General features: G+C 44.2%; 1 protein-coding gene across 2 annotated transcripts in view; it reads right to left on the bottom strand.

The window, feature by feature from the left end:
* The window catches only part of SETBP1 (SET binding protein 1), a 346918-nt gene that overhangs the window by 92684 nt on the left and 227910 nt on the right, over positions 1–26324 (bottom strand). For both annotated transcript variants that reach the window (XM_074340043.2, XM_019739686.3), the window contains exon 4: positions 253–3712. In XM_074340043.2, the coding sequence (XP_074196144.2) occupies positions 253–3712 (3460 nt within the window). The remainder of the gene's footprint in view (positions 1–252; positions 3713–26324) is intronic.

Genomic DNA, 26324 nt, shown 5'->3' with positions numbered 1-26324 from the left:
CTAGGTAGCTCCTGGGGCTGCCCCTGGGCCCACAGTTCACAGGCAATGCGCCAAGAGAAAGACAGTAAATACCAAGAGAACAATGTACAAAACGTGCAGTGGCCTCAAACAGGCAAGGACGTTCGTGTGCCTCCGACCTCTCTGCAAACCAGTGAACGCAATGTGCCAGACATGGCCGACTTCTAGAGTGCTAACAAACCACCGCAGGTAACAAACAAGATCATTCAAGTCTGAGGAAAACCATGGTCTTACCTGGAGATATGGAGGGGTCGTAAGGATTTCGCTCCTTGCGGTTCATCTTGAAGGCTTGGATGTCCTTTTCCCTGTACGTCCCAAAGCCTTCGTAGCTCCTCCTTTTACTCCCACTCACGTCACTGTCCCACTTGTCGTTTGAAGAGTTCATTTCACTGAACACATCCAGGCTCTCTGGTCTTGTGCTGCCACCATCCCCGCCACTGCCAGGATACCTTTTTGTGCATGAATCGGCAGGCTCGCTGCTCAAGTCACCTTTGTCCTTGGCCTGCGTCCAATGCTGGGCATCAGAAAGTGACAGTGTAGACAGGGTGTCCATCTCAAAGCTGTTCTTCGACGCTTTGTGGCTGGCTTCACTGTGCGGGTGCTTTTGCTTCTCCTTATGCTTGCTCTTCTCACTCAACAACGGGAGCTCTTTGTCTGCACTACTTAGCCGCTCACTCAGGAGGTGGCTGGAGAAGCCTGTGGCTTTGCCTGCAAAGAGACCACTCAGGTTGTCGTGGGTCCCCAGGATCCGGTCTTCCTTGTGCTTATGCTTGTGTTTGTGTTTCCTCTTGTGGAGCCGACCACTGGACAGACTGGCACTGCCCACCTTGGGAGGATTCAGGGATGGCTGCATGTCACCGAGGCCCATGCCCACAGGTCCCTGCAGGTGTACTCCATGCTTTGCTTTATGCTTCGCTGTACCGGACATCTTCATGTGGGAGCTTGTGTGGAACTGAGGTGGGGGCACCGTTGGCCTCATGAACGGGGAAGCTGCTCCGAGCGTGTGCGACAGGTACAAGGGAGCTGGGTACTGACTGTAATAACCAAGGTTCATCATAGGCATTGATGTGTAAGGCATTCCATAGGGTGCATAGTAACTTCCACTGGGGATAGGGTAGCTGAACCCTTGTAAAAAAGGCACCTTTGTCATGGTGTCATTGGTTTTTGCAGGCCTACCACGCTTCTTCTTTGACTTCAAGTCTGAAGTCCTACGAAGATAGAGCAACGGGTCATACTGGATATATGGCACCGGGTAATAGTGATCAAAATTAATCCGAAAAATGCTGGGATACGGGTTCTCGTGGTAAAAGGTGTAACTGCGGTGGGTGATCCTGAACAGCTGGAACTTGGTGACGAGCTCCTCCAGGTCTGCCAGGAACTGGAGATCATCACGCTTTTGCAGGCTCTTCCGTTTCCTCTTGTGCTTTGGCTTCTTGAGGCTTTCGTGGGCCAAGAAGTTGTCCACGATGAGATGCTTCTGCCGGTGGCCATGCCGGTTCTTTGTGCTGGTGTCAGACGGAATGGCCTCCGGGTTGTCCAGGGAGCAGAAATCGAAAGAGTACCTCCGTCGGGATTCTGAACTCTTTTCTGCTTGGTCAGACGTGCTGTTGTTGTCTGTCCCAATGCCACTGTCGCTCGGGATCGTCTCCTCACTGTGCGACTCGCTCACAGGGGACAGGGTTATTTCCTTGAGTGAGCCAATCTCGCAAAGGTGTGAAGGTGAGTTGGCCATCAGCCTGGGTGGAGACAGCTTCCAGGTTCCACTATGGATTCCCTTTTGGGTTTTGGTTGGAAGAGCACTGATGGGCTGGAGATTTGGCATAGTTTTCAACTCTGAAAAATTGGTTTCGGTGCTGGCGGGGCTCAGGTTGCCATTTGACCCACCTAACTGTGTTGACAGTGGGTGCATAGCTGCTGGTGAAGACGCCACAAGTGACTGAAAGTTGGAAGGCACGGCTGGAACATCCGGCTGGCTAGAAACAGGCCTTGGGTGCTTGATGGCTGTTTTGGGTTCTTCGGATGGGGGTGGCAGCTCTGCTCTTGGCTTCCTGCCCCTCTTCTTGCCAATGTAGATGGTTCCCCTCTTGCTGACATTAATCTGCTTGCCCAGTTTGCTCTCAATTGAGGCTGCCCCCGGGCTGGTCTCGGGAGGAGCTTTAGCCTTCAGAGCAATGTTGCTGGAGCAGGACAAGATCTGGTTCAAGATATTTTTCCTCTTGAGTGTTTTCATCTTATTGATAGTTTTGATGGTCTTCTTATCCAACACGCCAAGCTTTCCAACTTTTTTATGAAATTTCATCTCGCTCATGGGTTTGTCCTCCCCTGGCACTAGTTGGGCCAACTTAGCTAAACTGCGTCGTCTCTTCCTTTTCTTGGTGCCAGGAAACTCCCTGCTGATGGGACTGACTGGGCTGGTGGAAGTCCCCTCGTGAATCGTCTCAACCGTGAGCAAAGGCTGCTTCTTTGGTCGTCCCCGCTTCTTTTTGACTGGTGTGATCACAGTAAGACTGTCTGTGTTGGTGTACAGAGGGCTGGATGGGGTGATGGGATAAGCCGATGGTGGTTCCACCATCAGTTTATCGGAGGAGGCCATGACTGCCTCCCGAAGCATGCTGGTGGGTTTTGGTTTGCTGCATGTCCACCTCCGTTTCGCAGCAAATTTTGGATGTTGGATTTCTGGCACCTTTCTTGATGGAGAATGATCTGTGCATGTTGGAGGTGTCATGACCATGGGTGGCTTCCGCTGCTTAGACACACCTCCTGAGACAATTTTCTCGGCATTGCCACCGGTTTCAAGGCCGACTGAGGGGGACTCGTTCTCTGTCATTTTACCCAGCTTAGGGACACGGGGATCTTTCTTATTTCCCTCAGTGCTGGAAAGTATCCTGTTAACTACTTCACTGCTCATTGTGATTCCAGAAGCCAGAGCTTTTTCCGGCATGATCTTTTCTACTACGGCTTTGATAGACTGTCTCTTTTTCCTTTTATGGCTGGTTGGATCTAGACAGGGTGCCTTGATAGGGATAGTAATCCGGACATGACTTGAGTCATTTTCAAGATTACTGACGGAACTCACATTCTGTCTGGCTGGTGATGCCTCTTGGGCGTGATCTGCCGAGTAGCCTTCTCTTTTCCCTTCTGTGTTGTCAAATGCTTTCTGGGCACTCTTGACCCAGTCCAAGTCTGGGTTTGGTATGGTTTGACTTAGCATATCTTTTTTACTGGACTTTTTCTTGCTGCTGACAGTAGGTGGCTCTGGGGGCTCCTTTGCACTGCCTCCATCTTGATCCACCAAAGGCTGGAGCCCACCGCACTCGGCGGAGCTGCTGGGTGGGGCTGGTGAGCTGTGGCTGCTTGGGGAGGGGGCCACATTTCCCAAGAGCATATCTTTGCTACTGTTGGACAATTGACTCCATGTGCTCCCTGCACTGCCTTTCTTACCCTGGGCCTTTGCAAAGGAAGCCACGGGCTCAAGAGCTGGGATCTTGCTGGTGCTTGCAGTTTCTCGGCCAGATTCTGGACTGATGAAGCAATTCTGAGTGGCAGGTCCGCTGTCAGAGTTGGTGGACCAGTCCATGTGGTTCTGGCTGCTGCTTTTTTGCTGGTGCTTTGGTTTTAAGGTGTCACCGGTGAAGTCCTGTGGGAGGCCTGGGTCATAAAGGAGAGCTGAGTGTTTCTGGGGCCGCTCGTAAGCCTAAGTGTGGGCAGAGTGGAGAAGGAGAAAAAGAGAGAGAGAGAGAAAGAGAGAGAGAGAGAGAGACAAAGATGAGCATACGGGAACTATTTAAAATTTAATGTCAAAAGGCTTAATGATTGAAAAGTTGGAAACCGCCACCTTTAATTCCAGGATGCTTTACGGAGGGTTTCTCAACTGCAGTAGTAAAAATGATGCACTGATTTTGAACATTCATAACGATGCTTTCATCACTGTCTTCCCCCCTCCTTCCTTCAAATCACATGAACTTTAACCTATCTCGGTTAAATGCAATCTCAGAGTAAGACTTGTTTAGAGAGGGCCCTAAAGGTGACTTAGTTCAATGCCTGTATATTACAAATGAAGAAGCCAAAACTTGAATAGGTAATAGTGTCCTGCCAAGGTGGCAGAGTCCAGGAGAGAATCGGAACTTCCTGACTCCCTGCGTTCTTTTGCACAACTCCAGCCACTCTTATTTCTGTCCAGGCTTCTCCTCAGACACGCATCTTTCCCTTGCTTCCTCCTATGGCACTTCCTGTTTGCACCTGATCCTGGAGTCCAATATCTCTGTGCTCAACCAAGTAGCGCCTTAGGAACCACTGCAACAAGAAAAGGCAGCACAAGTTTAGGAATTCAGGGGGAAGCAGGAAGACTGCGTCGGGAAAAGTGGGCCAGTCAAAGGCATGGAGAGGAAATGGAAGAAGGAAAGAAACATGGAAGAGCCTTCAAATATTTGCTGACTCTCGGAACTGTGCTGCCATTGGGAATGAGCCCTCTGAGGCATCCTTAAGCCCACATGAGGCACTGGCTGCTCTCTTGAGAATACTCTTGGATATTCTCCAAAGGAACCTTGAGTCTCATGGATGAATGTACAGGAAAAAAATCATTATCATTCAAGATCACTCCTCTGAACTTGTCAGCGGTGTTTTCCCCTACATTGATTCTGTATGAATGTCTTCAGACTCTGGCACCTTCCTTAGGAAAGGCAGAACCTGTGCTAGAGGCCAAGCATAAGCAGCGTCTATAAAATCACAAAGGGAATGGATAGTGAATACATCATTTTGAGATATTAACACTATTTTTAATACAGAGATGCTTGCACTGTTCCAGGTAAATTTTAAGCCATGCTACCAGTTACAAAGCATTCCTCACAGCTTATTATAAGTCCTGTGTTACACACAGAGTCGTCAATTTAAAGCATGCATGGCCCTAAGATTTGTAAAAGAACGGAAAATATTAGTAAACTGAAGAAATCTTTGGATACCATCCCCACTGAGAAGTATATGATGATTGGCTTAGTGCATTTAGGAAGTGTTAACCTGTAATATGTATCTGTCTCTATCTATCTATCTATCTATCTATCTATCTATCTATCTATCTATCTATCTATCTATCTCTATTTGCCATTGACGCTATAGGACTGACGTTTTGTTAGAAAATACTTCTTATGGTCCCTGTTAGGCGTCAAAGCACAGATGACAGGAAGCATTACAGGTAAAATTCAATGTGGTAAAGCAACCAGAGTTTCCTTCATCCCGGTTGCTAGAATCCTTAGGCTTATTTTCTGCCTCCCTGATTTTATGAAATCCTGGATTTTTTGAATTTTATGAATTTTATGAATTTCCAATACTGGACTATGTATTTTAAGTGTCATGACAGAGTCTCCCCAAGCTATGCTGATAAGTGCCCAGGAGAAAATTAAGAAAAAAAAAATCTAACTTTTTCTTCATCATGCAGTAAAGTGTAAACACACCACCACATCATCAACCTCTAGAGAACTAATCCTGCAACTTGACATTGTTTACTAGGTATTACTGCTGTGGACACAGGCTGCTATCCCATTTTGTTTTTTGGAAAAAAAAAAAAAAAGCAATCTTATTCACAGCATAAAATGTGAAATGCCACTTCCTTATCTATTATGAATCAGGTCTTTGTAAATCTGTCATTTGTGCTTTGGATTGTAGTGGGTACTACGTGTCTACTCACAGGGTGACAGGTCTACAAGAGGGCTTGAAGACAAAGTCTCCCAGCTCCTTAGGGTGACAATATAGTTGATTACTGTTACTAGAACATTTTTGAGAGTCAGTAGTGGCACTTATTAAAAATTATAGTGGAACAAAAGGTGTAAGTTATTGTTTTGGACCTGGGTAAAACAGGACCTATAGTCACCCTCTTTCCTCTACCCCCTGCCACCAACCCTCCTCTGTTTTTCTAGACCCTGACAGTGAAGTTCACAGGCGGGCTTCGTGGTGAAGCTGGAATCTTGGTCACCAATTCCCACCAGTTTTTCTCTGTTGCTCCATCTTCTTATTCTTGGCACCTAGGAGAGTCCTTTATTAACTCTTTCTTTATGTTCTAATCTCAGCTGAATCCTAAGAGGCCCTTTCCCTTATAGAAATACTCCTATTATAAGATTTTTAGAATGAAACCACGGATCTCATCTTTGTTGTACTTATGATAGTTTTAATTTTACATTCGATTTGTGGACTAACTGAATTAATGCCTGTCTCCCTTTCTATCCTATACACACACCATCACAGAGGTACCGACCATAGTGCCCAGCAAATAGTAGGCACTCGAAAAACGTTTATTGACTAAATAAAGGAACATACATTTTACTATGGGTATTTCATTTTGTCGACAGTGAGATTAATGACCTGTATATTGCAACATATTGTCTGCAAACATAACCACCCCCTCCATCCTAATTTCTTATGCCATTCCTTCTGCAAGTGCAATTGTCTCCCACAAACACATCTGTCACAATCCTTATACTGCTACGTGCCATTTACTTGTGTACTTTTCTGTCTCTCTCTCCTAGACTGGAAGTACTTTGAGGTCAGAGACTCTGTCATTTATCTTCTTATTCCCAGTACCTACTGAAAAGCAAACCACCTAGAAAGTTCCCAAGAAAGGTTTGTTGAATGAATAAACAAAATCACGTTTGAGGTGCCTATTACCATGACAAAATATATGGCTACACACAAGACAATAAACCGACAATCAGCTGTTTGATAATGGCTCATAATCAAATTGGAGCACTCAAATGCAGTAGGTGTTGAACAACAAAAAAAGTATTTCCCAAAGACTTGAAGACTAAAGGCACTTGCAAGGTAACTCCCCTTCAGGGCAAGTTTTACAGTTAGTCTTCCCCCATCTCCGGTTAATTGTTTCAGTTTCTAATTAGCTCTGTCTTTGAGGACAGCCACGTGACTGTCAGGAGGGTGGATTTCACTCTGGCAGTTGAAAGGTGGGGCCTGCTCACTTACACCCAGGGCAGACCAGCTGAAAGTAATGCTGTTAAGCGTGCCTGGTTCCCAGTGCTTCCATCTGGACACTGCCTGATCCCATTGTTCCTACTACATCAGCTGCAATTTGCCCTGCTGGGAGAGGGAGGCAATCAAAGGGCAGGGTGGACAAAAGTGAAGCACGACAAAGAATCAGGAGTAATGGGGGGAAATGGTGCTTTAAATGCTGCACTCAGATGGGCTGACGTGAAGGGGCAGAGAGGACCAAAAGGGGGGCTTTCGAAAGGATCTGGCAGAGCAGGCTTTCTTCCAGCAGTGGCTGATGGCTATATCCCGATGCATTTCAAGAAATCCCATTTCTTCATCTGTCAGGCATGACATATTATATACACAATGACGAGGCTGTCAGTTCCAATATGTCCTTCACTGAGAATTGAGCACTTACTCCATGGAGACAGAGATGGACATGGAAAAACAGGGCCCTAGCTCTAAGCAGAGGCAGGTGAGAGAAGCACAGACTTTCCGCCCCATCCACCCTTCTCCAGTGGTTTGCTGACAGGATTCCCTAAGGGGGTCTTTGGGGGCTTTTAGGAACTCGCACAGCACCTGTTTCCATTTCCCCTTCAGATTATGAGTTTTTCAGGGGGATAAGACCTGAATCTTTTAAGGCTTTTATACCACCCTCAGCCCTCAGCAGGGTTAACAAATGGTTAACCCTGAAATGGTTAACAAGTAAGGGAAGAGCTGATGATATGCTATACTGGGCGAGTTATTTTTGTGGAAAACTTTTAATGTCTCCTGGCTGCTCCCCCACCTCCATGATTGACTGTGAAACTCATAGTCATTTTGAAGGTGTGGCTTACTTTTATAAGAACAGTGCTTTCCATGCACATTGAGCCCAGGCCAAATGTTTAGCAGTAAAACACCGTTTTGAAAACACTGGACAGCTTTCTCTAAGGGATGTGTTTATGGAAGCAAGTCTTTGAGTAATGTGAAGAATTCTTATGTAGAGTAGATAACTATCACCTCCCCACAACCAATGTATAAATCATATACATTTAAATTTTGCAAAGGTCAGATTTCTGTTTAAAAAGCAGTTCATTTTCACCTATTTTTTAAAGAGAGCAATAGATCACGGCATAAAAAAACTAAAAGATCCACAAAAACGGGAAGAAAACGAGTCACCAGCCGTATCTCAGGCTTACCTGAAAAACAAGGTTTGTTGCAATGAGAGGAGGAGATGGTGATTTGGGTCTGAGAAAAATATAACTCATCAAAATTCAACCATGACTTTGCCAGAGATAAACTACTCTTTTGGGCTAGCTGTGTTCATGCTACTTTCTGCTGACATCAATAATTTAAATTTACTATTCGTGAGACATTTTGCTTTACATGAGCAGGAAAATATGTCCGAATATGAAGAAAGGAAGGAGCTTCATCTCTTAATTTGGCACTTGGTGCTTTGCAAGATGTGGTCCTGGATCTCTGTGCCAGAACCCCCTAAGGTACTGGTTATTAATACAGATTCCTGGGCCCCATCGCAGATCCACTAATTTGCAATCTTCCAGAGTGGAAACAAGGAATACGCATTTTAACATACTCCCCAGATAATTCTGATGTACAATCAAATTTTAAAACCACTGATCTAATGTTTTAACACCATAATTCCTCTGGGGTGGGGCTCTTCTGTAGTTGCTATGACATCCGCAGTACTTTTTGGTGGTAAATATGCAGAGCAAACCACTATAGGCCTGTTAGGATATGCAATTTGGCACCATTGAGCATTCCTGCTTTGCTCTCTGAACTCATGGCCCCCTGTTTAGGTATTCCAAGTACACTGCCAGGTGAGACGGACAATGATATGGATGGATGAGAATACTGTCCTTCCAGAAAGGACTAGGCATACAGGTGTGCATGACCTCCACCCTGGGATTTCTCTTTCCCCAGCTCATCCAGGGCAATCCCCAGAGCTCTGGGAAATCCGGGCATTCCATCCCTGAGGCTTGAAACAAGTGCTCAAGCCTGAGCAAGAGCTGAGTGTGGGAGACAAGGAAGGCAACCACAAAGTGTCTGATTAAAGGTTCCCAACCTTGGCTATACATTAGAATCATCCAGGAAGCTTCATGAAAACACCATACCTGGGATCTGACCCAGACCAATTAAATCAACATTATAGAGGTGGGGCCTGAAGAGTAGGACGTTTTTCAAAGCTCTCAGTTATCCCAGTGAGCAGACAGAGTTGAGAACCACTGGATTACATCAAAGACAGGGGTCTGGGTTAGGGACTAAAGAAGCTCTGATATTATCAGGAGATGTTCCAGCTCAGTGGTTTTCAAATGTGTTCCACAGAGACATAGGATTTTGTAAAGACATTTCTGAACTATAGCCAGAGGATTGGGCATGAGAGAAGCTCCAGACCATTGTCTTAACCCTTAAGTGAACAGAGCGGCCTTGCAAAAGATTTCATTTCACAGAAAGGAGGTGGGAGAGAAGGTTCTGTCATTTAAAAAAATTAGTTTGAAAATTACCATTTAGGCTGATGAAAAAGAGGAATGAATAGGCACATGCCAGCTTCCATTGAACGTGCCCCCAAAACCGCTCAACCCAGTTCATTCCTGCATTTGCTAATGGGTAGGGATACAGGAATGTCACTAAGTACTGTCTTTAAACAATGGCTTTATGATTCTTGGAGTCCACAGAACTGCATGAATGTTTGTGTCCTTTCAAAATCCATGCACAGAAACCCTAACCCCCAATGTGATGGTATTAGGAAGTGGGGCCTTTGGGAGCACCATGTGATTAGGTCGTGAGGGTAGAACCTTCATGAATAGGATTAGTGCTCATAGAATAAAAGAGACCCCAGAGCGCTCTCTTGTCCTTCACCATGTGAAGACACAGAGAAGATGGCCATCTATGAAGCAGGAATCAGTCAGGTCCTCAACCAGACAGTACATCGCTAACACCTTGATCTTCTCAGCCTCCGGAACTGTGAGAAATACATTTCTGTTTTTTAAAGTTGCTACGTCTATGGTATTCTCTTATAGCAGTCCAAACAGACTAAGGCAATGGGACACAGAAAACCTACCCAGCTCCTAAATGGACAGGAAGTTTCCAACCACATATATACAGTGAATGTGTCCTCGTTTCCTGTCACATGAATTGCCCTGGGAAGTCACCTCAATGTAGTTCCCATAGGAAACATTCCTTATTTGCTATTTGATGGCTGTGAGTGATACTGAAAAAAAAAAAAAAATCTTTGACGGGGGTTAATAACTCACACAAAGACAGAGGCCACTATCATGGGCTTCCTTGAGGACACAGTAACTCTGCATCATAAAAATGATCATTGACTTAGCTGCAGTCATAATGAAATTAATAGGCATTACTCTTAACTTTTCTATGGAAATACATGTAAAACAGAATAAAATATATGAAGCAACTGTTTTCAGGCATTGGACAGCAGACAATATGGACTATGAATTCTAGCGAGAAGGGAAATTCATGAGGCTCCACAGTATCTCTACTTTTCTGCCTGGGAGAACTTTCTAAACCTGGGAACCAAGTAGCACCAAGAGAGCTATGCTCTCATTGGATGGAAGAGACAGAGATCAGGTTTGGGGCTCCTGAGGGGAATTTGGAAGACAGGGTACCTGAGAAGAAGGAGCTATTAATATATAGAAAAGGAACCCTAGAAACCTTAACAGGAATCCCCTAAGTCTTTGGCCAAATTTTAATTTGCACTTGAAGGTAAGACTCCATGAAGTCTAATAGAGATTTGCTATGAGGGGGTGGTAAGCTGAGTATAGAGTCCCGAGGCCACATAATATCGGGCAATGTTGGATTTCTGACTGGACAGAGTGGGGTAGCTTTAATGACTGTCCCAGATATTATGTTGATATTCCATGAATGGTACTCCTTAACAGCAGGCTTACTCTAGCCATAGACTAAAAGCTACTCTAGTGCCTTCCTAGCAATGTCTAAAAAGAACCCACAATATGACAACACTAATTAACTATTGATCAGAACAAAAGTCAAACTCTTTAAAGGAAAACAACAAAATCCAGAATGTCTATGTAGTATCGATAATATGGTATCTACAATATCTGGGACATAATAAAAAATTTATTAGATAAGCAAAGAGACAGGCAAATGTGACCCACAACTAGGAGAGTAGATATAGATCCAAGGCCCTCAAAACTGCTATTGTGAAGATGTTCAAGTATGTACAGGACAAGAAGGGCATAACTGATGAACTATGAGCAACCTCAGCATAGAGATGGCAACTCTACCAAAATAAAATGAAAATTCTACATCAGAAAAATAGAACATCTGAAATGAAAAAATTCAGTGGATGGACTTAACAGCTTACAAGATACTACAGAAGAGAGATTCAGTGAACCCAAAGAAAAAACGGTAGAAATTATCGAAACTGGGTAGGGTAGAAAGATTAAACAACAACAACAACAACAAATGACAGCACTTCAGTGACCTATGGGAGAGTATCAAGCAGTCTAACATACGTATAATTAGAATCCTAGGAGTAGAAAAGATACGATAATGCGTGTGGGTTCACATAGCTAAGAAGCTCAACAAATCCCAAGCAGAATAAACACACAAACTACCCCCAACTCTGGGCACATTGTAAACAAATTGATGAAAACCAAAGATGATTTTTTTTTTTTAAACTTTTATTTACTGTTAGTGTGTTTTTCCAGGACCCGTCAGCTCTAAGTCAAGTAGTTGTTTCAATCTAGTTGTGGAGGGCGCAGCTTACAGTGGCACATGTGGGGCTCAAACTAGCAACCTTGTTAAGAGCACCGTGCTCTAACCAACTGAGCTAACTGGCCGTCCCCGAAAGATAAAATTTTAAAAGCAGCCAGAGAAACATATATTATTTAAAGGGAAATAGTGACAAAAATGTCTGACTTGTCTTCAATAAAAATCAATCCAGGAGACCAGGAAATAATATCTTTAAAGTACTGAAATCAAAATAAATTCAACTTAAAGTTCTAATTCCCTTTGTAAACATCCTTTAAATATGAAAGCAAGATTAAGATATTTTCAAATAAATAAAAACTAAGAGAATTCATTGCTGGCAGACCTGAATTACTAGAAATTTAAAATGAAATTCTTTAGGCCAAAGTGTAATAACACCAGATGGAAACTCAGATCTACATGAACAAATGAAGAACGTGGAAATGGTAAATATATGGACATATATGCAACACTTTATTCTTGGATCCTCAAAAGGCAACTGACTGCTTAAAGCAGAAATAATAACAATGTATCATGGAATTTACGACATTTGTAGAAATAAAATATACAACAACAATAAAATAAAGAACAAGAGGGTGATATATGGAACTATACATTTGTAAAGTGCTTACATTTGAAGGAATATAATATTAGTTCAAAGTAGACTATGATCCTTTTACGGTGCATATTGTAATTTCTAGAACAACCAATAAAAATAAAACAAAGTGGTATATCTAAAATACCAGTAGAAGGAAATGTAGAATACTAAACACTAAATAAAGCTTGCTTAATCTGAAAGGCAGAAAAGGAGGAAAAAGAATGAAGATACATGGAACAAAGGAAAAACATGGTAGACTGACACTCAACAGTATCAGTAATTACATTAACTCTCTATATACTAAAATACTCCAAAACAAAACAAAACAGCAACAACAAAAATGGGGGTAGATTGTCAGACTGAATTAAAAATAAGACTCAACTTCATATGTCATGTTTACAAGAGATATGCTTTAAATACAAAGACACAGATGACTTAAAAGTAAAAGGATGGGATGAGATATACCCCACAAACACTAGACATAAGAATGCTGGAGTTGGCTAAATTAATATAATGCAAAATAGGCTTCAGAACAAACAGTATTACCAGAGATAATTTAGGGACATTTCAAAATGATAAAAGAGTCAATTCATCAAGAAGAGACAATACTTCTAAATATGTTTGCACCTCATAACAGAACTTCAAATACATGAAACAAAAACTAAGAGAATTAAAGGAAAAAACATACACAATCCCACATTAAAGGGATTTTAATACTCGTCTCTCAGTAATTGCTGGGATAAATTAACAAATAAAAATATCGGAAAAAAATATACAGAAGAGTTTAACAATACTCTTAACCAAGTTAACATCACTCAATAGCAAAATACCTTCACCAAAAGATGCTGGGCCACAAAACAAGTAGAACTGGCCAGTGAGCACATGTCAATGTATGCAAACATCATTGGTCATCAGGGAAATGCCAATTAAATCCCAATGAGATACCACTACACACCCAGTAGAATGGCTACTATTAAAAAGACCCAAAACAACAAGTGTTGAGAAGGATATGGAGCAGCTGCCACTCTCATCCATTGTTGGAGGGAGTGCAAAATGGTACCACTTCGGAAGTTATTTCGGCCATGCCGTTTAAAGCTAAATATACCCTATGACCTGGCAGTTCTACTCAGAAGCCATTCCCACCTCCCCCTTCCCTCCAACCCTGCAAAAATACACACAGTATGATGCCATTTATATAAAGTTTTAGAACAGGTAAAACTAACTTGTGACGACAGAAATCAGAACAGTGGTTGCTTATAAGGTGAGGTGAGGTGGGAAGGGGCAGGACGGAAGTTTCTGGAAGTAATGAACATATTTTGTATCATGATAGGAATGTGAGTTACACAGCTGCATACATTTGTCAAATCTCTTTGAACGGTATCCCTAAGATCTAAACATTTCAGTATATGTAAGTTTTACCTCGGTTATGTAAAAAAGATAAAATATATCAAACAATAATTACTAACAACTCCCTACAGCCAGTGTGTGCACATACACACCACACACACACACACACGTGCACACACACATACCCAAAGCTATTCTGCGGAATTTAGGGACATTTTCTTTCCAGTGAACACCTAAGGCAGCCAGCCACTCATTGTTTCCCCTCCCCCAGCCCTCACTCTCCTCTCTGCACAGGGATAGCTGATGGAGTTGATCCCAAAACAAAGGAGCCTGAATCAAGCAGGCAGGTGCTTGTGGCTTCTGCAGGGCCCATTCTCGCCTTTCCTCATTCTTGGCTGCACCCCTGACCTGTGCCAACAGGTAGAAAGGTGAAGCCTGCCCGGACACTGGCCACAAATCCACCTGGTTCGAGGTAAAGAAGGAAGCTTGAGAAGAACCTGCTTACAAATCAAAGTGAATGCTGCCCCGCCCCCTCTGTAAATCATGTGACATCCATCTGGGTAATGACTCCTCCAGTGTAATTCCCTATTAAGAGGCTTTATCTGGAGAGATAAGCAGCTGGTTTCCGTGTCACTAATTGCTGTCTGCTGTGATTTTAAAACATCTGCACCATTGTGCTCTTCATTTTCATATTCTAATCACCCTGGAACTTGAAAAAGGTACATCATTGATTGTTTCTATGGGTTAATTAGTACACAGTCTCCTTGTAGAGACAATTTAGAGGCAGCCAGAACCTCAATCAGCAAGTTTGTTTTAAAAATTAATAACATCGGTGGTGGCTGGAGGGACTGTCACGTTCAGGGACATAGCAGGACTCTCCTGGTGGGAAAGCCACCCTTTGTTATGATTCACAGAGGGACGCCCACAGGGCAAGGGGCAGGAGAGTGGGGAGTGGTGGCAAGCTGGATGCGGGGACAGGGGACCTGACCTGGTCTCCAGTGGACTGACCGGTGTCTCCGCTGCCGTCCCACTCCCCCTGTTCCAACTAGCCCGAGTCCCTTTCCCTGTCAGCACAGATCAGGATGTCGATGAGGACGGACTCAAATGTCTGCAGGGGAGGGGAGTTCATCAAAGCAAGAGGAACATGGGAAATCATTTCCTATCTTCAAGTCCGTTCATTGTCCCTCTCCCTACTCCAACTATGGAAGGGCATGTTGAGGGAGGGGACTGGAGGATAAATGAAAGAACTGGGCCACATAGGAGAGCAACACTGGAACCCAGACCTTCTCAAACTTAAATTGTACATAATTCCCCTGGGGATCTTGTGAAAAACGCAGATTCCGATTATGGAGGTCTGGGGTGCGGCTGGCATTCTGCATTTCTAACAAGCTCTCAAGTGGTGTCCAAGGTCAACCATTTGAGATGCACTGGTCCAGGCCCTCTTTTCTCAAGCCCTTGACAGATGTCACGACTCCTGAGATCCATGGGTTGGGGGCAGGCTTGGATTCGGACCGAGGGTATGCATCCCAGATCCACAGTTCAGGGAACAGGTCACACAGACTCTCCTGTCTCAGCTTCCTCACTGAGAAATTATCAGCAGTACCTATCTCAAAGGGCAGTTGGGAGGATTAGAAGCTGATGAATGTCAAGTACTTACCACAGTGTTTGGCCCATAGTAGGCATGACATAAATATAGCTATTATACTTCTGTATTTTTCAGTACATTTTTTTTTTCTGAAAAGCAACATCCAGCAGACATGGGGTAGAGACATTAACGAGGGAGAGTCTCTTTTAAGTTCATAGGGTCATGTCTTGCAATCACCCATTCTAGAGGTCCTGGTGGCCACAGTCTGTGGCCACCCCCACCCTCAAGCTAGCCCAATGTTCAGAGCTCAAGGTCATCCTTCACAGCCTCTCTGGGAGCTAATAGACAATATGCAGTTCTGGGAGCTCACTTCTGCACAAAAAACATTGTTCTGTCTATTAGAGAGTGCTTTCCTATTTTGAGCTGAGGTCTGTCTGCCCTTGGAGAGTTCTGGCAAGCAGGGGAGACAAACATACCTGCATGTGTTGGCCTGGATCCGAGGACCAGACCCTGCAGCTGAGAGTAAATGCACCCCTAGAAGGAAGTTCCCAGCCCCCAACACCTCCAGCTGCCCTTGGCAGACTTCAAGGGGCTTTCCCCGTGGGTCTAGAAATGTGCTATTGTTAGGGGAAAAGAAGACAAAAACTGGGCTTTCAATTGTGTGATATACAATTAAACACACACACACACACACACAAAACCAGCCTCTCAGCAGAAGAGCTGGAAGTCGACTTCAGAAAATGTAGAGAAAGAAAGTAGTACAGAGCAGTAGGGTGGCCCTTTCAGAGGCAGCCATGGAGCAGGCTTGCAGGGGCTAATTGGAGAGCAGCAGTGTCCCCGCATCCTTCCAGAAAGGCCACGGAGGCCTCCTGATGGAGCTATTGAGGTGAGAGGAACTGCTAACCCAAAACCTCACTAACAGCACCACGGCCGCCTTCTTCCAGCAGCTGGCTGTGTCCTCCCTGTCCAGGCTCCTCCAGGCCTTCCGCAGGGTGCTGGGAGCCCTGGGGGACAGAGCAGAAATAAGGACGCAGTCCTGGATGCGGACACCCTCTGTGGGGAAGGCACTGAGCAGCAATCGCAGACTTGATCCTCAAGTGGAGGAGTCATGGAACAACAGTCAGGTTTTCACACTTTGTTAACTCTTCTCCCCTCTGAATTAGTTCTTCATCCCATTCCCTCAAAAGAGGACACAGAACGCATTCTTGCCTCTTCTTTGAGAACTGGTAGCATATGACAGAGTGGCAACATGAGGGGGGTGGAGCCCTCAGGTCTGAATGTCACCTCGATAAGAGAGGTGTAAAAGCATACGGGAATCAGAGGAGCAGCCATAATGCCTGAGGCCCTGGTAAGGCTGAAGAAAGCTCAATGAATAAGGGGAGAGTGTAAGTTAATCTGGCCAAACAGAGGGCATTTTCCAAACTTGCCTAAGCAAAAGAATCAGCCGTCCTCTCGGTAAATACACGGCTCACCAGGCCTCTCTCCTGCAAGTTCAGAGTCATGATTCTGGGCCGGGGCCCAGAGATCCTTACTTCAGTCAAGTTTGGTAAACACTTGGTAACGTAAGGGTTTCTCCGTGGAATGGGGGTTAGAATGGTTCAGCTGTGTTCCAGGGTGGAGGAGTAGCAGAGAGACCAGGGTGAGGTCAGTCCTATGAGCAGGAAAGGGCTCAAAGATTAAGCCCAAAGACTCCATTTAGCTTCTGCTTGTTAGAGGAGAAAAAAAATAAGATGGGAGAGGGCGGAGGAAAAAAAAGTATTTTTTCCCCTCTTTACCTCATGTTTCCTTTTTATAAATGCTTTTTACTGCAAAACTAGTGCTTTCTGCCATTAGAGCTAAAATAACCGTTGATTATAAATTGAGTCTAAAATGTCACGAAGATGCTGAATTCGCCTGAAAATCGAGCTTTTAAAGCTTCCCATAAACACTGCAAGCGGCAGGCATTTGGAGCTTCACTCATTTAGCATGAGTTTCATGTGGAAGAGGACGCTGCCTTCGCAAGGCCCTGCAGGCAGAGCCAGCAGGAGGGGCTGGCCTTGTGGGGGAGCTGAGTCGGCTCCAAACCGGCCCCAGCATAGCTGCAGGGACAAATTCACGTCCTGGGGGGACATGAATGGAAACAATGATGTCCCTGGTGTGGCAGTTATGTGGGTCCCCCTGTCAACCGGTGTTGCCCTCCGAATCTCCCATTTAATCCGTGCTCCTTAACTTTTTCTAGGAGGTGTCCTGTGTGACCTTGGGCAAGTTGCTTAACCTCTCTGTCCCCAAGTTTTCTTACCTGTAATGTGGGAATGATAATATACTCACTTCCTAAGATCAACAGGCAAGTCAAATATGCCAGTCTATATAAAGCACGTGAACCAAAGCCTGGTGCCATCAGGGCTATCCCAGTGCTAGCTAGCAGTGGGGAATCCCGACGGCCTGCTCAGGCTCAGGAATCGGAAGGACCTACATTCGAATCCCAGCTTTGCTTCTTGCTACCTGTGTTACCTGGGATTTGTTTCTTATCTCCACTACTTGTAAAATGGGAAAAAGAACCCAACCTACCTAATAGACAATGTGGGTAAAGATGTTATCCCAGAATACATTGTAAGTGTTCAACAAATTACTGACATTAGAATTTTATGACTATTGGTATTACTAATTATTGATATCAATACCCAGAAACCTCAGTTCCCTAGAAAGAGGGGTCAGGGAACACTGTACCCCTCGTTATCCCCACCTTTCATCTCCACCCCTTTGGACAAACATTGTAGTTCAAATTCCAGGGGTGTGATGCCAGGTCTGGGAGGAGGTCTCTGAAGCCCAGAGTGACATGAACGAGTATGAAGGAGAAACCAGCCTAAGCGAACTCGCTGCCCATGGTTCTGCAGAGTTACTCTGGGCCATATGGCGTGGCCTTGGTCTCTCCAGCTGTACCTGGTGCCTTCCTTGTAAATTAGACACAGATTCTCCCCTTTGTCTTTGACCGTCATGATTTAGCTTCTTAGGGGTTTTAGGCTCTTTCTGCATCAACACAGAAAAAGTCTGACATTGTACAGAGTTCTTATTGGGGCGCTTTGGGGTGGGAGTGCTGTCATGCTATAAAGTCATGGGAACAACATGTACCACATATTATCTGTACATTATGAGTGCCGGCGCCTGTGGGTGTCATGGAATGGTGACAGGGAAGCTGGATGTGGGCTGAAAATCTCCATCTCCCTCCATTAGGCCAGAGCTGGTCATCTGACTCTATTCATCCTGGAGTCAATCACTCATTAAGCGACCGTATATTTGGTGACACTACAGATGAGTCATGGTGCTCTCACAAGATTACAGAATCCTCTACTTTGATGTTACTCTTGGGGTACCTGCAACCCTGTGAACTTTGCTGAGCCTTTTGGACCCTGGTGGCCCGTCCCCCATCGCTTTGGATTCTTAAACCGGCCTCCAAGGTGAGGCCAGTCTGAAGTTTCTGCCCCAGCTTGGCTGATGGACTGAAGTTCAGAATTTGTGCCTGCCCTTCCCTCAGCTCCTTCGCAACTTTGGTTAGAGAGCTTGGTCTTGATCTTTCCACGTACTGAGGCCCATTCTCAGACACCTGCCTCACCAGTAACTGCTCTAACCGCAGTCACCCTGAGGACCTCCTTCCTCGGCCCGCTGACTTACCCATGTTTCAGGCCAGATAATTCTGGGATGTTTTTCAGCAATCTCTGCCTCCAAGAAGAGATAGGGGATGAGGGAGCGAGGAGAGCCCCTTAGGGACTACCTGTCATTCAGTGACGGCACTGCATTCCAGAGAGGGGAAGCACCTTACCTGGGCATTTCCTGATGATACAGCATTAACCATAAGGCCAAAATCATACATTGAAAAGCTTTCTTCTGTGGCCTTTTGCATGCTTAGCTGTGCTAGGTTTTTGTCCCTCTACCTTTGCAGATTATACACCAAGGCACAAGAAATTTAAAGACAAAGGCACATCCTATTTGCAGCTGCAGGTAAACAGAAACCCACTTTTTTTTTAACATCTGCATTCAGACTGATGTCTTCGCTTACCTCTCCCTCATTCTAATACTCCAACAACTCTCTACTACCCAGGTTAGGATCTTAATTTTATTTTGTCTTTATATAATTAATTTGGGTTTCAGTTTTCAGTCAATGCTTAACAAGTGGGGTGGCCTTGGACAAGTAACTTAACCCCCTGGGCGTCCATCTCTCTTTCTATAATAGAGAAACAAGCACTCCAGGCCTGCTTACCTCTCCAGGTTGCCCTGAAGATCTAATAAATGTGAAAACATTTTGGAAACCATAAAGCACTACATAAATACAGGTTATAGCAGTTGTTTGTTATTGCTTGGTTGAGAACTGTTCTAACGATTTGGAAAAGCCAAGAATTCTGAACATAGTCCCTGTAAACTCAGCATGAGATGCAGAGATAAGTTAGGATAAGTTTTAGAATAATTTTTTTAAATCATGTTATTTCTATATATTTTCTAAGGACTCCTAAATCTCACCACCCATTTTTCTCTGTCTCAGCTGAAGGGAAGGGTGGAGGAAAGAGGTAGGGAACAGAAAACAAAAACAACAGCCCTCCCCACTCTGGCAATAAACTTACAGCTCTAAAGTAGGTTTTATTTAGTGTGCCATAAAAACAGTCATTTCTCCCATCATAAAAGGAGCCTGACTACCCAGCCTCGTTTTTCTGCAATGAGTCTGTGGGTTGAGTGGGTCCCAGTTCTGGAGCAGATTATAACCTGCCTTCTCCTCCTCAACTTCCCAGCCCTGTATATATCGGGAAAGGAAAGGCAATTTTTAAGTATTTTATTATGTGTGAATTTACAGCAGAAAAAAAAGTATACATTTTTGGAGATGAAACTGAGATTTAATTGTCCCTCTGTTTTATGGTCACTGCCTCCTGGGCATGTGCCAGACAGCTTGGGTACTGTGGGGTTTTTTGTGTTTTTTTTTTAATCCAGGCAGGATTGAAGCAACTTTCCCAGCCATTAAACAGGTTCTGGAAATTTTAGGTCATTCTGGTGAAAAAAGAAAAAAACAAAAACAACAACAAAAAAAACCCCCACACAGTCTCAAGGAAAAGAAGCACAGTGGGCTCTCTAAGTTGCACCCACCCATCTCTCAACTTCTGTTGTGACTTCTCTCCTGGGCCTTGAGAGCTGACTGTTGGTCTTCTGAATCAGCTGGGAAATCATTTAGTTTCATACAGACGGTAATTTACTAAACGGGGACTTAGATGAATCAACCCTCCTCAAGAGAAGTGAGCAAGACACTTTGGAAGTCTGTTTCTCACCGCATAAGCAGAGGAGCTTGGCATTGAGACATCCCTAGAACTGCAGTATTTCCAGGTTTCTTCTGAATGAACCCACGTCCAGCCAAGCGGGCAAAGTCGGTTCTTGGAATGCAAGGACAGTTCGAGACACAGTGGGCATAAAGCATTAGGGTGAGCCTCAGGAACTCTGATTTCTAATAAACACACTCCTCCTCGGAGCCTTAGTTTCTCCATCCATAAAACAAAATGGCTAGTGTGCCAGAGAGGATTGTCCAAAGCTCTTCTGAGCTCTAGCACTGTAAACTTTAAAGTGCAATTATTCTTCATTTAGGATGAAAGATATAGGAGGAAAGCCCTAAATACAGCTGAGGTAATTTTGCCTCTCTAGCCATTTCTTATAGGGTTTGCCTGAGCTGATTCTGCAAAATACCCTAGGCTGTGGATGGCATTTGACTCCTTGATCGCAAAGCCTGTTTATCAGTGGGAAGGACACAGTGACAGGAGCCTGGGGAACCAGAAGCTCAGAGGTGCCTAACCTCCAACCCGGCATCATTTATTAAATAGTTGGCAGTTGCCCTCTTAGTACAACTTGAAAGGAGGCCATAGTCTCAAGGGTACCACATATACAGCTGGGTCATCCTGAAGTTTTTCTGTTTGTGTCTATCTACAACCAAATAAAACGTAGGCTTGCAAGGATTTCCTGAAAAGCAGAAAATTGGGCAGAAGGATATTTAAAAGTTCTGGAGAGCAGGTCTCTCTAGCCAGTATAGAACTTCTATAAACGCATCCTAACACTTAGTTTCTTAACCCTCAAACAACCACCATGCTGGCTTATTTCCCTGAGGGCATCCAACATATTTTGTTGTATCTTCTAGATTGCTTTTGTTTTTCCAGGCAGCATTGGGGCATGGTGGAGAGTCATTATGGGTTTTAACTTACTAGAGGTCTCATCTTCAATAACAACAAATTCTCAAATCTCTGGCTAATCATAAGGGGAGACTAAGTATTTGATCATATCCCATAGATAGAAGAGAAGCAAAGTATATCAAGATAACTATTCAGTGTTCAATGCTAAGGGCTCCAGGCTCAATGATGTGTCAACCAGTTTACTAAATTTTGCCTCCAAATGTAGTAAGTCTGACTTGCTGGTTGGCTCAGGACAAATTTATCCCAAGTAAATGGCTAAATGATTGTGAGTCAATGCCACACAAAGACTCAACAGCATCAGAATACCTGCCTGATGACCCAGAGTGCAATGCTAAATCCCTGGTGCTCTTCAACACACATCTAAATTCTCTGAGCTCAGTTTGTTTGCCAGTTAAATGGGACTACGTTCCCTGCCTATCCAGTGCTCAGCCATATTGTGCAGGAGGAAAGGAGTTAATGCCACGGACATGGCCCTGCGCTGAAATCTATACCTTTTGTTCAGAGGAAGTTACATATCCTTCCGGTGCCCAGAGTCATACTCTTTGACCTTTATTGACTCACTTCACTTCCCTGTATGTTTCCTCCGACATAAAATCATATGGACAGATGAGATGATCTCTCAAGTTCTTCACAGGACCACCATCCTAGAAAACTGTAACAATAGGGCATCGTACAGTTCCTTGCTATAAACTAACCAACACGGCAGCTGGCTGATGGCAATTAGGCAAGTGGCTCTTTTGCAAGGTGAAGTTAATCCATGGTTTGAGGAGCAACTTGTGGAATCTCTGAACTCTGGGTCAATTACCTTCAAGAGGGGTCCCTGACACTCTTCTTCTCCTCATTTAGAGGCCACTGTATTCTCTGGTAAGTGCCTATCCTAAAGTTTCTGTTTCTCCTATATTTTATAACTGACAGCATCTTAAGTTAGAACATGTTAGCATCCTTGCCTTATGGATGCGGTGCCCCTTTAGCTTGAAAGACGAGAGACACTTCACCCAGGAATGAGAGCTGAGCAGTGCTGGATGTCTGCTCACCAGGGTTCACTTCAGCTAGGCAGGGAAAACAATGCCATTAAAACAGGGCCTTTGTCCTCTGACAGCTGCTCCAAAGAACTGGAGAAGAGAGATTTTAAACTGGGCCTCACAGCAGTGGCGGTTAGCTCAGTTGGTTAGAGCGTGGTGCTGGTAGCACCAAGGTTGCTGGTTCGATCCCCGCATGGGCCACTGTGAGCTGAGCCCTCCTTAAAAAAATTTTTTAAAATAAATAAATAAATAAATAAATAAACTGGGCCACACAAAGCTAACATTCTAATCCCAGTGACTTGCGGGAGGGTGAGAGAATTATTCTAGCTCATTATAAAGGTAATTTACAACATCAAGCCTTTACATTCCAACAATGGCTATAGCTCACATGGAAACACTTGATGGAGCAGAAAACACCTCTCTTTCTAGGATCTCAGTAAGGTTCACGGACACAGCTAGTGTACACTTTATTAGAAAGACCATCAGTTTTGCGATCCTGTAAGTTCAAGCCCTTGTTCCAGCTCTATAATTACTACATGTGGGATTTTGGGCAAGTCACTTACCAGTATCTACTTTTCTATTTGCCCATATATGCGGAATGGGCATGAGAATCCCTCACACATGACTATGGTGAGAAGAAGAAATGAGATAATAAAAAAGAAAGCGTACAGTTCTTTTTTTTTTTTTTAATCTCTTCATGTGCATGTGTTCCTTACTAGACTAATCTATGAGTACTTGGAGAACAGGAAGACTACTTTAAGCCTCTATTTTATTTTTACATAGCAAAGTCACTGGAATAAAATGTTTGAGTCTCTCTTATACGTAAGTCTTTGTGGTTACTCTTTGGCTCATGAATAGAGTTCAAATTCCTCTGCCTGGCCAGTGAATCCTTCCAAACTGATGTCCTGAAACATATGGGGCATTGTAGACTGCTCAGCATCACAAAGGCCCCTCAAAGTGTGACACTGGTCACACAATCTAGCCTGGAAAGCCATTCTCTGTTACCCTGCATGCCTTCTTTCCATCTGGCAGAAACCAACTCTAATGTCATATCCTTCATAGAGCCTCACGCTGCCATTTAGCTCCCATCCACTGGGCTCCCATGACATTTCTTTGTATGTCCTGTAGGGCTTAGCACAGTTAGCCTTATAGTATAGTTATGTGTTACTATTCTCCCTCCTGGACTGTAAATCTTTTGAGGGGATCCCTTACAACATTTACCACCTGCACCGACTACTATGATAATAAAAAAAAATGTTGAGACATTTCAGAAGTTGCAAAGCACTAGTAAAAGTAAAATATTTTTGTTCTTTTGATTGCGGGCATCCCCCAGTGCACCAACCGTAGCTGGGACTATTCCACGCATTCCTCCTCTCTACCTTTAGCCCCTCTAGCATGGCTTCTCCCAAACCTGCTACCACTGGAACCCCACTCAGTCACATTAGATAGTGTCTGGCCCCTGCTCAAGGCTCCCAAGACGAGCCTCAGAGGAATTTAGCTCTTAATGCCCACCAGTCCGTGATGCTGCAGACTACTGGACAAGCAGTAGGGAAGTCCAGCTACCCTCTCCTTCAAATAGCAATGTGCAAGTTTTGCTAGCTAGCCTGGGAACTTACCCACCATTTATCACATTGCAGGTAGGTTCTTCACAACTGGCCTGCCAGGAGGCTTGAGAAATTGCTTCCATTTATAAATCAAGAGTGGACTTGATTACGAAAGAAAAAAGAAACTATAGAATTTGAGGATTCATTGGAGAATTAAAGTACATTAAAATTGATGTAGCCCAACCACTTCCTTTTATGAATAAGGAAACTGAAAAGCAGAGAGGTCACCCAGCTGGTTAACGATAGAGTGAGGACAGAAACCCAGGTCTCAGACTTGTCAGTTCAAGTTTCACTCTATCATATTCCTATTATGAGTGATATTTTAGTAGACATAATTTAGTAGATATGAGAAGAAAGAGGGCAATTGAAGAACTACAGCTGGGTAAGCACGTCACTTGCAAAAAGTTAAGTTGACTATCATAACGCTGGGAACTAGTTTCTAACGAATCTACTCTACATCCTTAAAGCGTAAGTTCTGGAGAAGCCTGGGGAGAGGAGCATTCCAGATTCCCAGTAAGTGGCTGTTGTCCTTGAGGGCTCTAACACGTGTGACAGGGACCTTCGTGGTTGGTCCTGGCAGAAGCTGCAAACCATAGTGGGCAACCACGGATGACTGTCAGCCACCCACGCGCTAAATCAGCACAGAGATTATTATTAAGCCACTGGGCTCCCGTTACGCTCCTTTAAGCTAACCTGCTTTTGATCCTGCTACCCCCTCATCTGCAGGATTCTCCCTCTCCTGTTAAGCTTAGCCAAATTATAATCACTCTTAAGACCGAACTCAAGTCCATCTTGTCTCCTAAACCTATTTTTATTCATTCGTTCATTCAAGAGATATTTTTTGAGTAACTACTAGATACCAGGCCCCATTATAGGATCTAGTAAGGAGAAGAGAGACAGGAAAACAAATAAACAAAAAACTATATTTATATCTACATATGTTTTTACACATACACACATATATATCTGATATACTCGTATACACGCATATATATTTACGTATAAGTATATGTAGTATATACACACATATATTCATCAGATGGCATTAATTATTAAGGAGAAAATAAAATAGGACCGTGTTTAAAGATGAGGGGATTTGATTGAGGCCATCCTGTCAGAGATACCCTTTCTGAGAAAGTGACTCACAAGCAGACACTTAACTAAAATGAACACTTCTCTAAACAAATAGCAAATGTCGAGTCAGAACCCTATAGTTAATCCCTTAATTCCCTTAGTGTATCGTATTTTGATTCAACGAATATTTACTATTAAGCAGTAACTCCATGTGAGAGCCTGTGGCTAGATGACAGGTACATAGAGGGGAATGAAGTAGGCGCGGCACTGCCTTCATGGGCAGGGACAGGCGTCATCAAACACACAACACAGAAAAGGGCACTGGGACCAGCTATGCTGCCTATGCCACTTCTTTGTCTAAATCCCAAGTGGGGCTGGCAGGAGAGTCAGCTGACAGCTGCCCTAATCTCAACTAACTACCCAGGAAAAGCAAAGTTTCCGCTCCGATTGAGCCGAGGCCACCTGTGCGGTCTAGCTCAGTGGGTCATCACAGGTATAAAGCTAAAGGCAGAATACAAACGCTCACGTTTATGTTTATGCCATATTACAGTTGTCAAATATTTTGACAGACATCATTTTGTTCATTCTAACAATTCTGTGGATTAGCTGGAGTTGAACAAAATGGCCAGAATTGGAAACATTCAGTTGGAAAGAACCTTTGAGGCTGTTTGATGCAACCTTTGTACCCCCTGCTGGGTTCCTTTCCTCAGTGTTTCTGAGCAATGGCCAATGCTCCTTGCTTCACTATTTCTCATGACAAGGCAGCCACGACACTCAAAGCAGTCGCTTCAATTTCTGGGCAGCCCAGTGGCTTGTGAGTGGTCAGGTGGGATAAATTCCATGTCTCCTAACTCCCAGTCAAGTCTCCCAGAAGGACTCTCCTGGGGCCATGGGGGAAGCTGAGCTCCAGGTGACTCCAGCTGAGCCTGGTCCCCCTTCCTCAGGCTCAGGCTCTCCCTCCACCCTGGTGGACCCTCTCCACAGTGCATGTCCCCAGGAAGTACAGCCAGAGCAGGATGACCAGATCCAGAAGCAAACACCCAGTATGCAGTGGTACAGGCAGTTCTGTGGATAATTATTTTGAAAAAGGTTGTGTGTGGGGTTCATTTAATCAAATTGTCTGACAACTGTTTATTGAGAGGGGAGTATGGATGGCTCAGCAGCACTGGAAAAGACTTTGGTTTTTAA

The sequence above is a fragment of the Rhinolophus sinicus genome, chromosome 4 (genome assembly GCF_057876585.1).
Source record: "Rhinolophus sinicus isolate RSI-liver-muscle chromosome 4, RSI-T2T, whole genome shotgun sequence".
NCBI classification, from domain to species: Eukaryota; Metazoa; Chordata; class Mammalia; order Chiroptera; family Rhinolophidae; genus Rhinolophus; species Rhinolophus sinicus.
The sequence above is the reverse complement of the archived record's forward strand: the minus strand, read 5'-3'. Positions and strand labels throughout refer to the sequence as shown.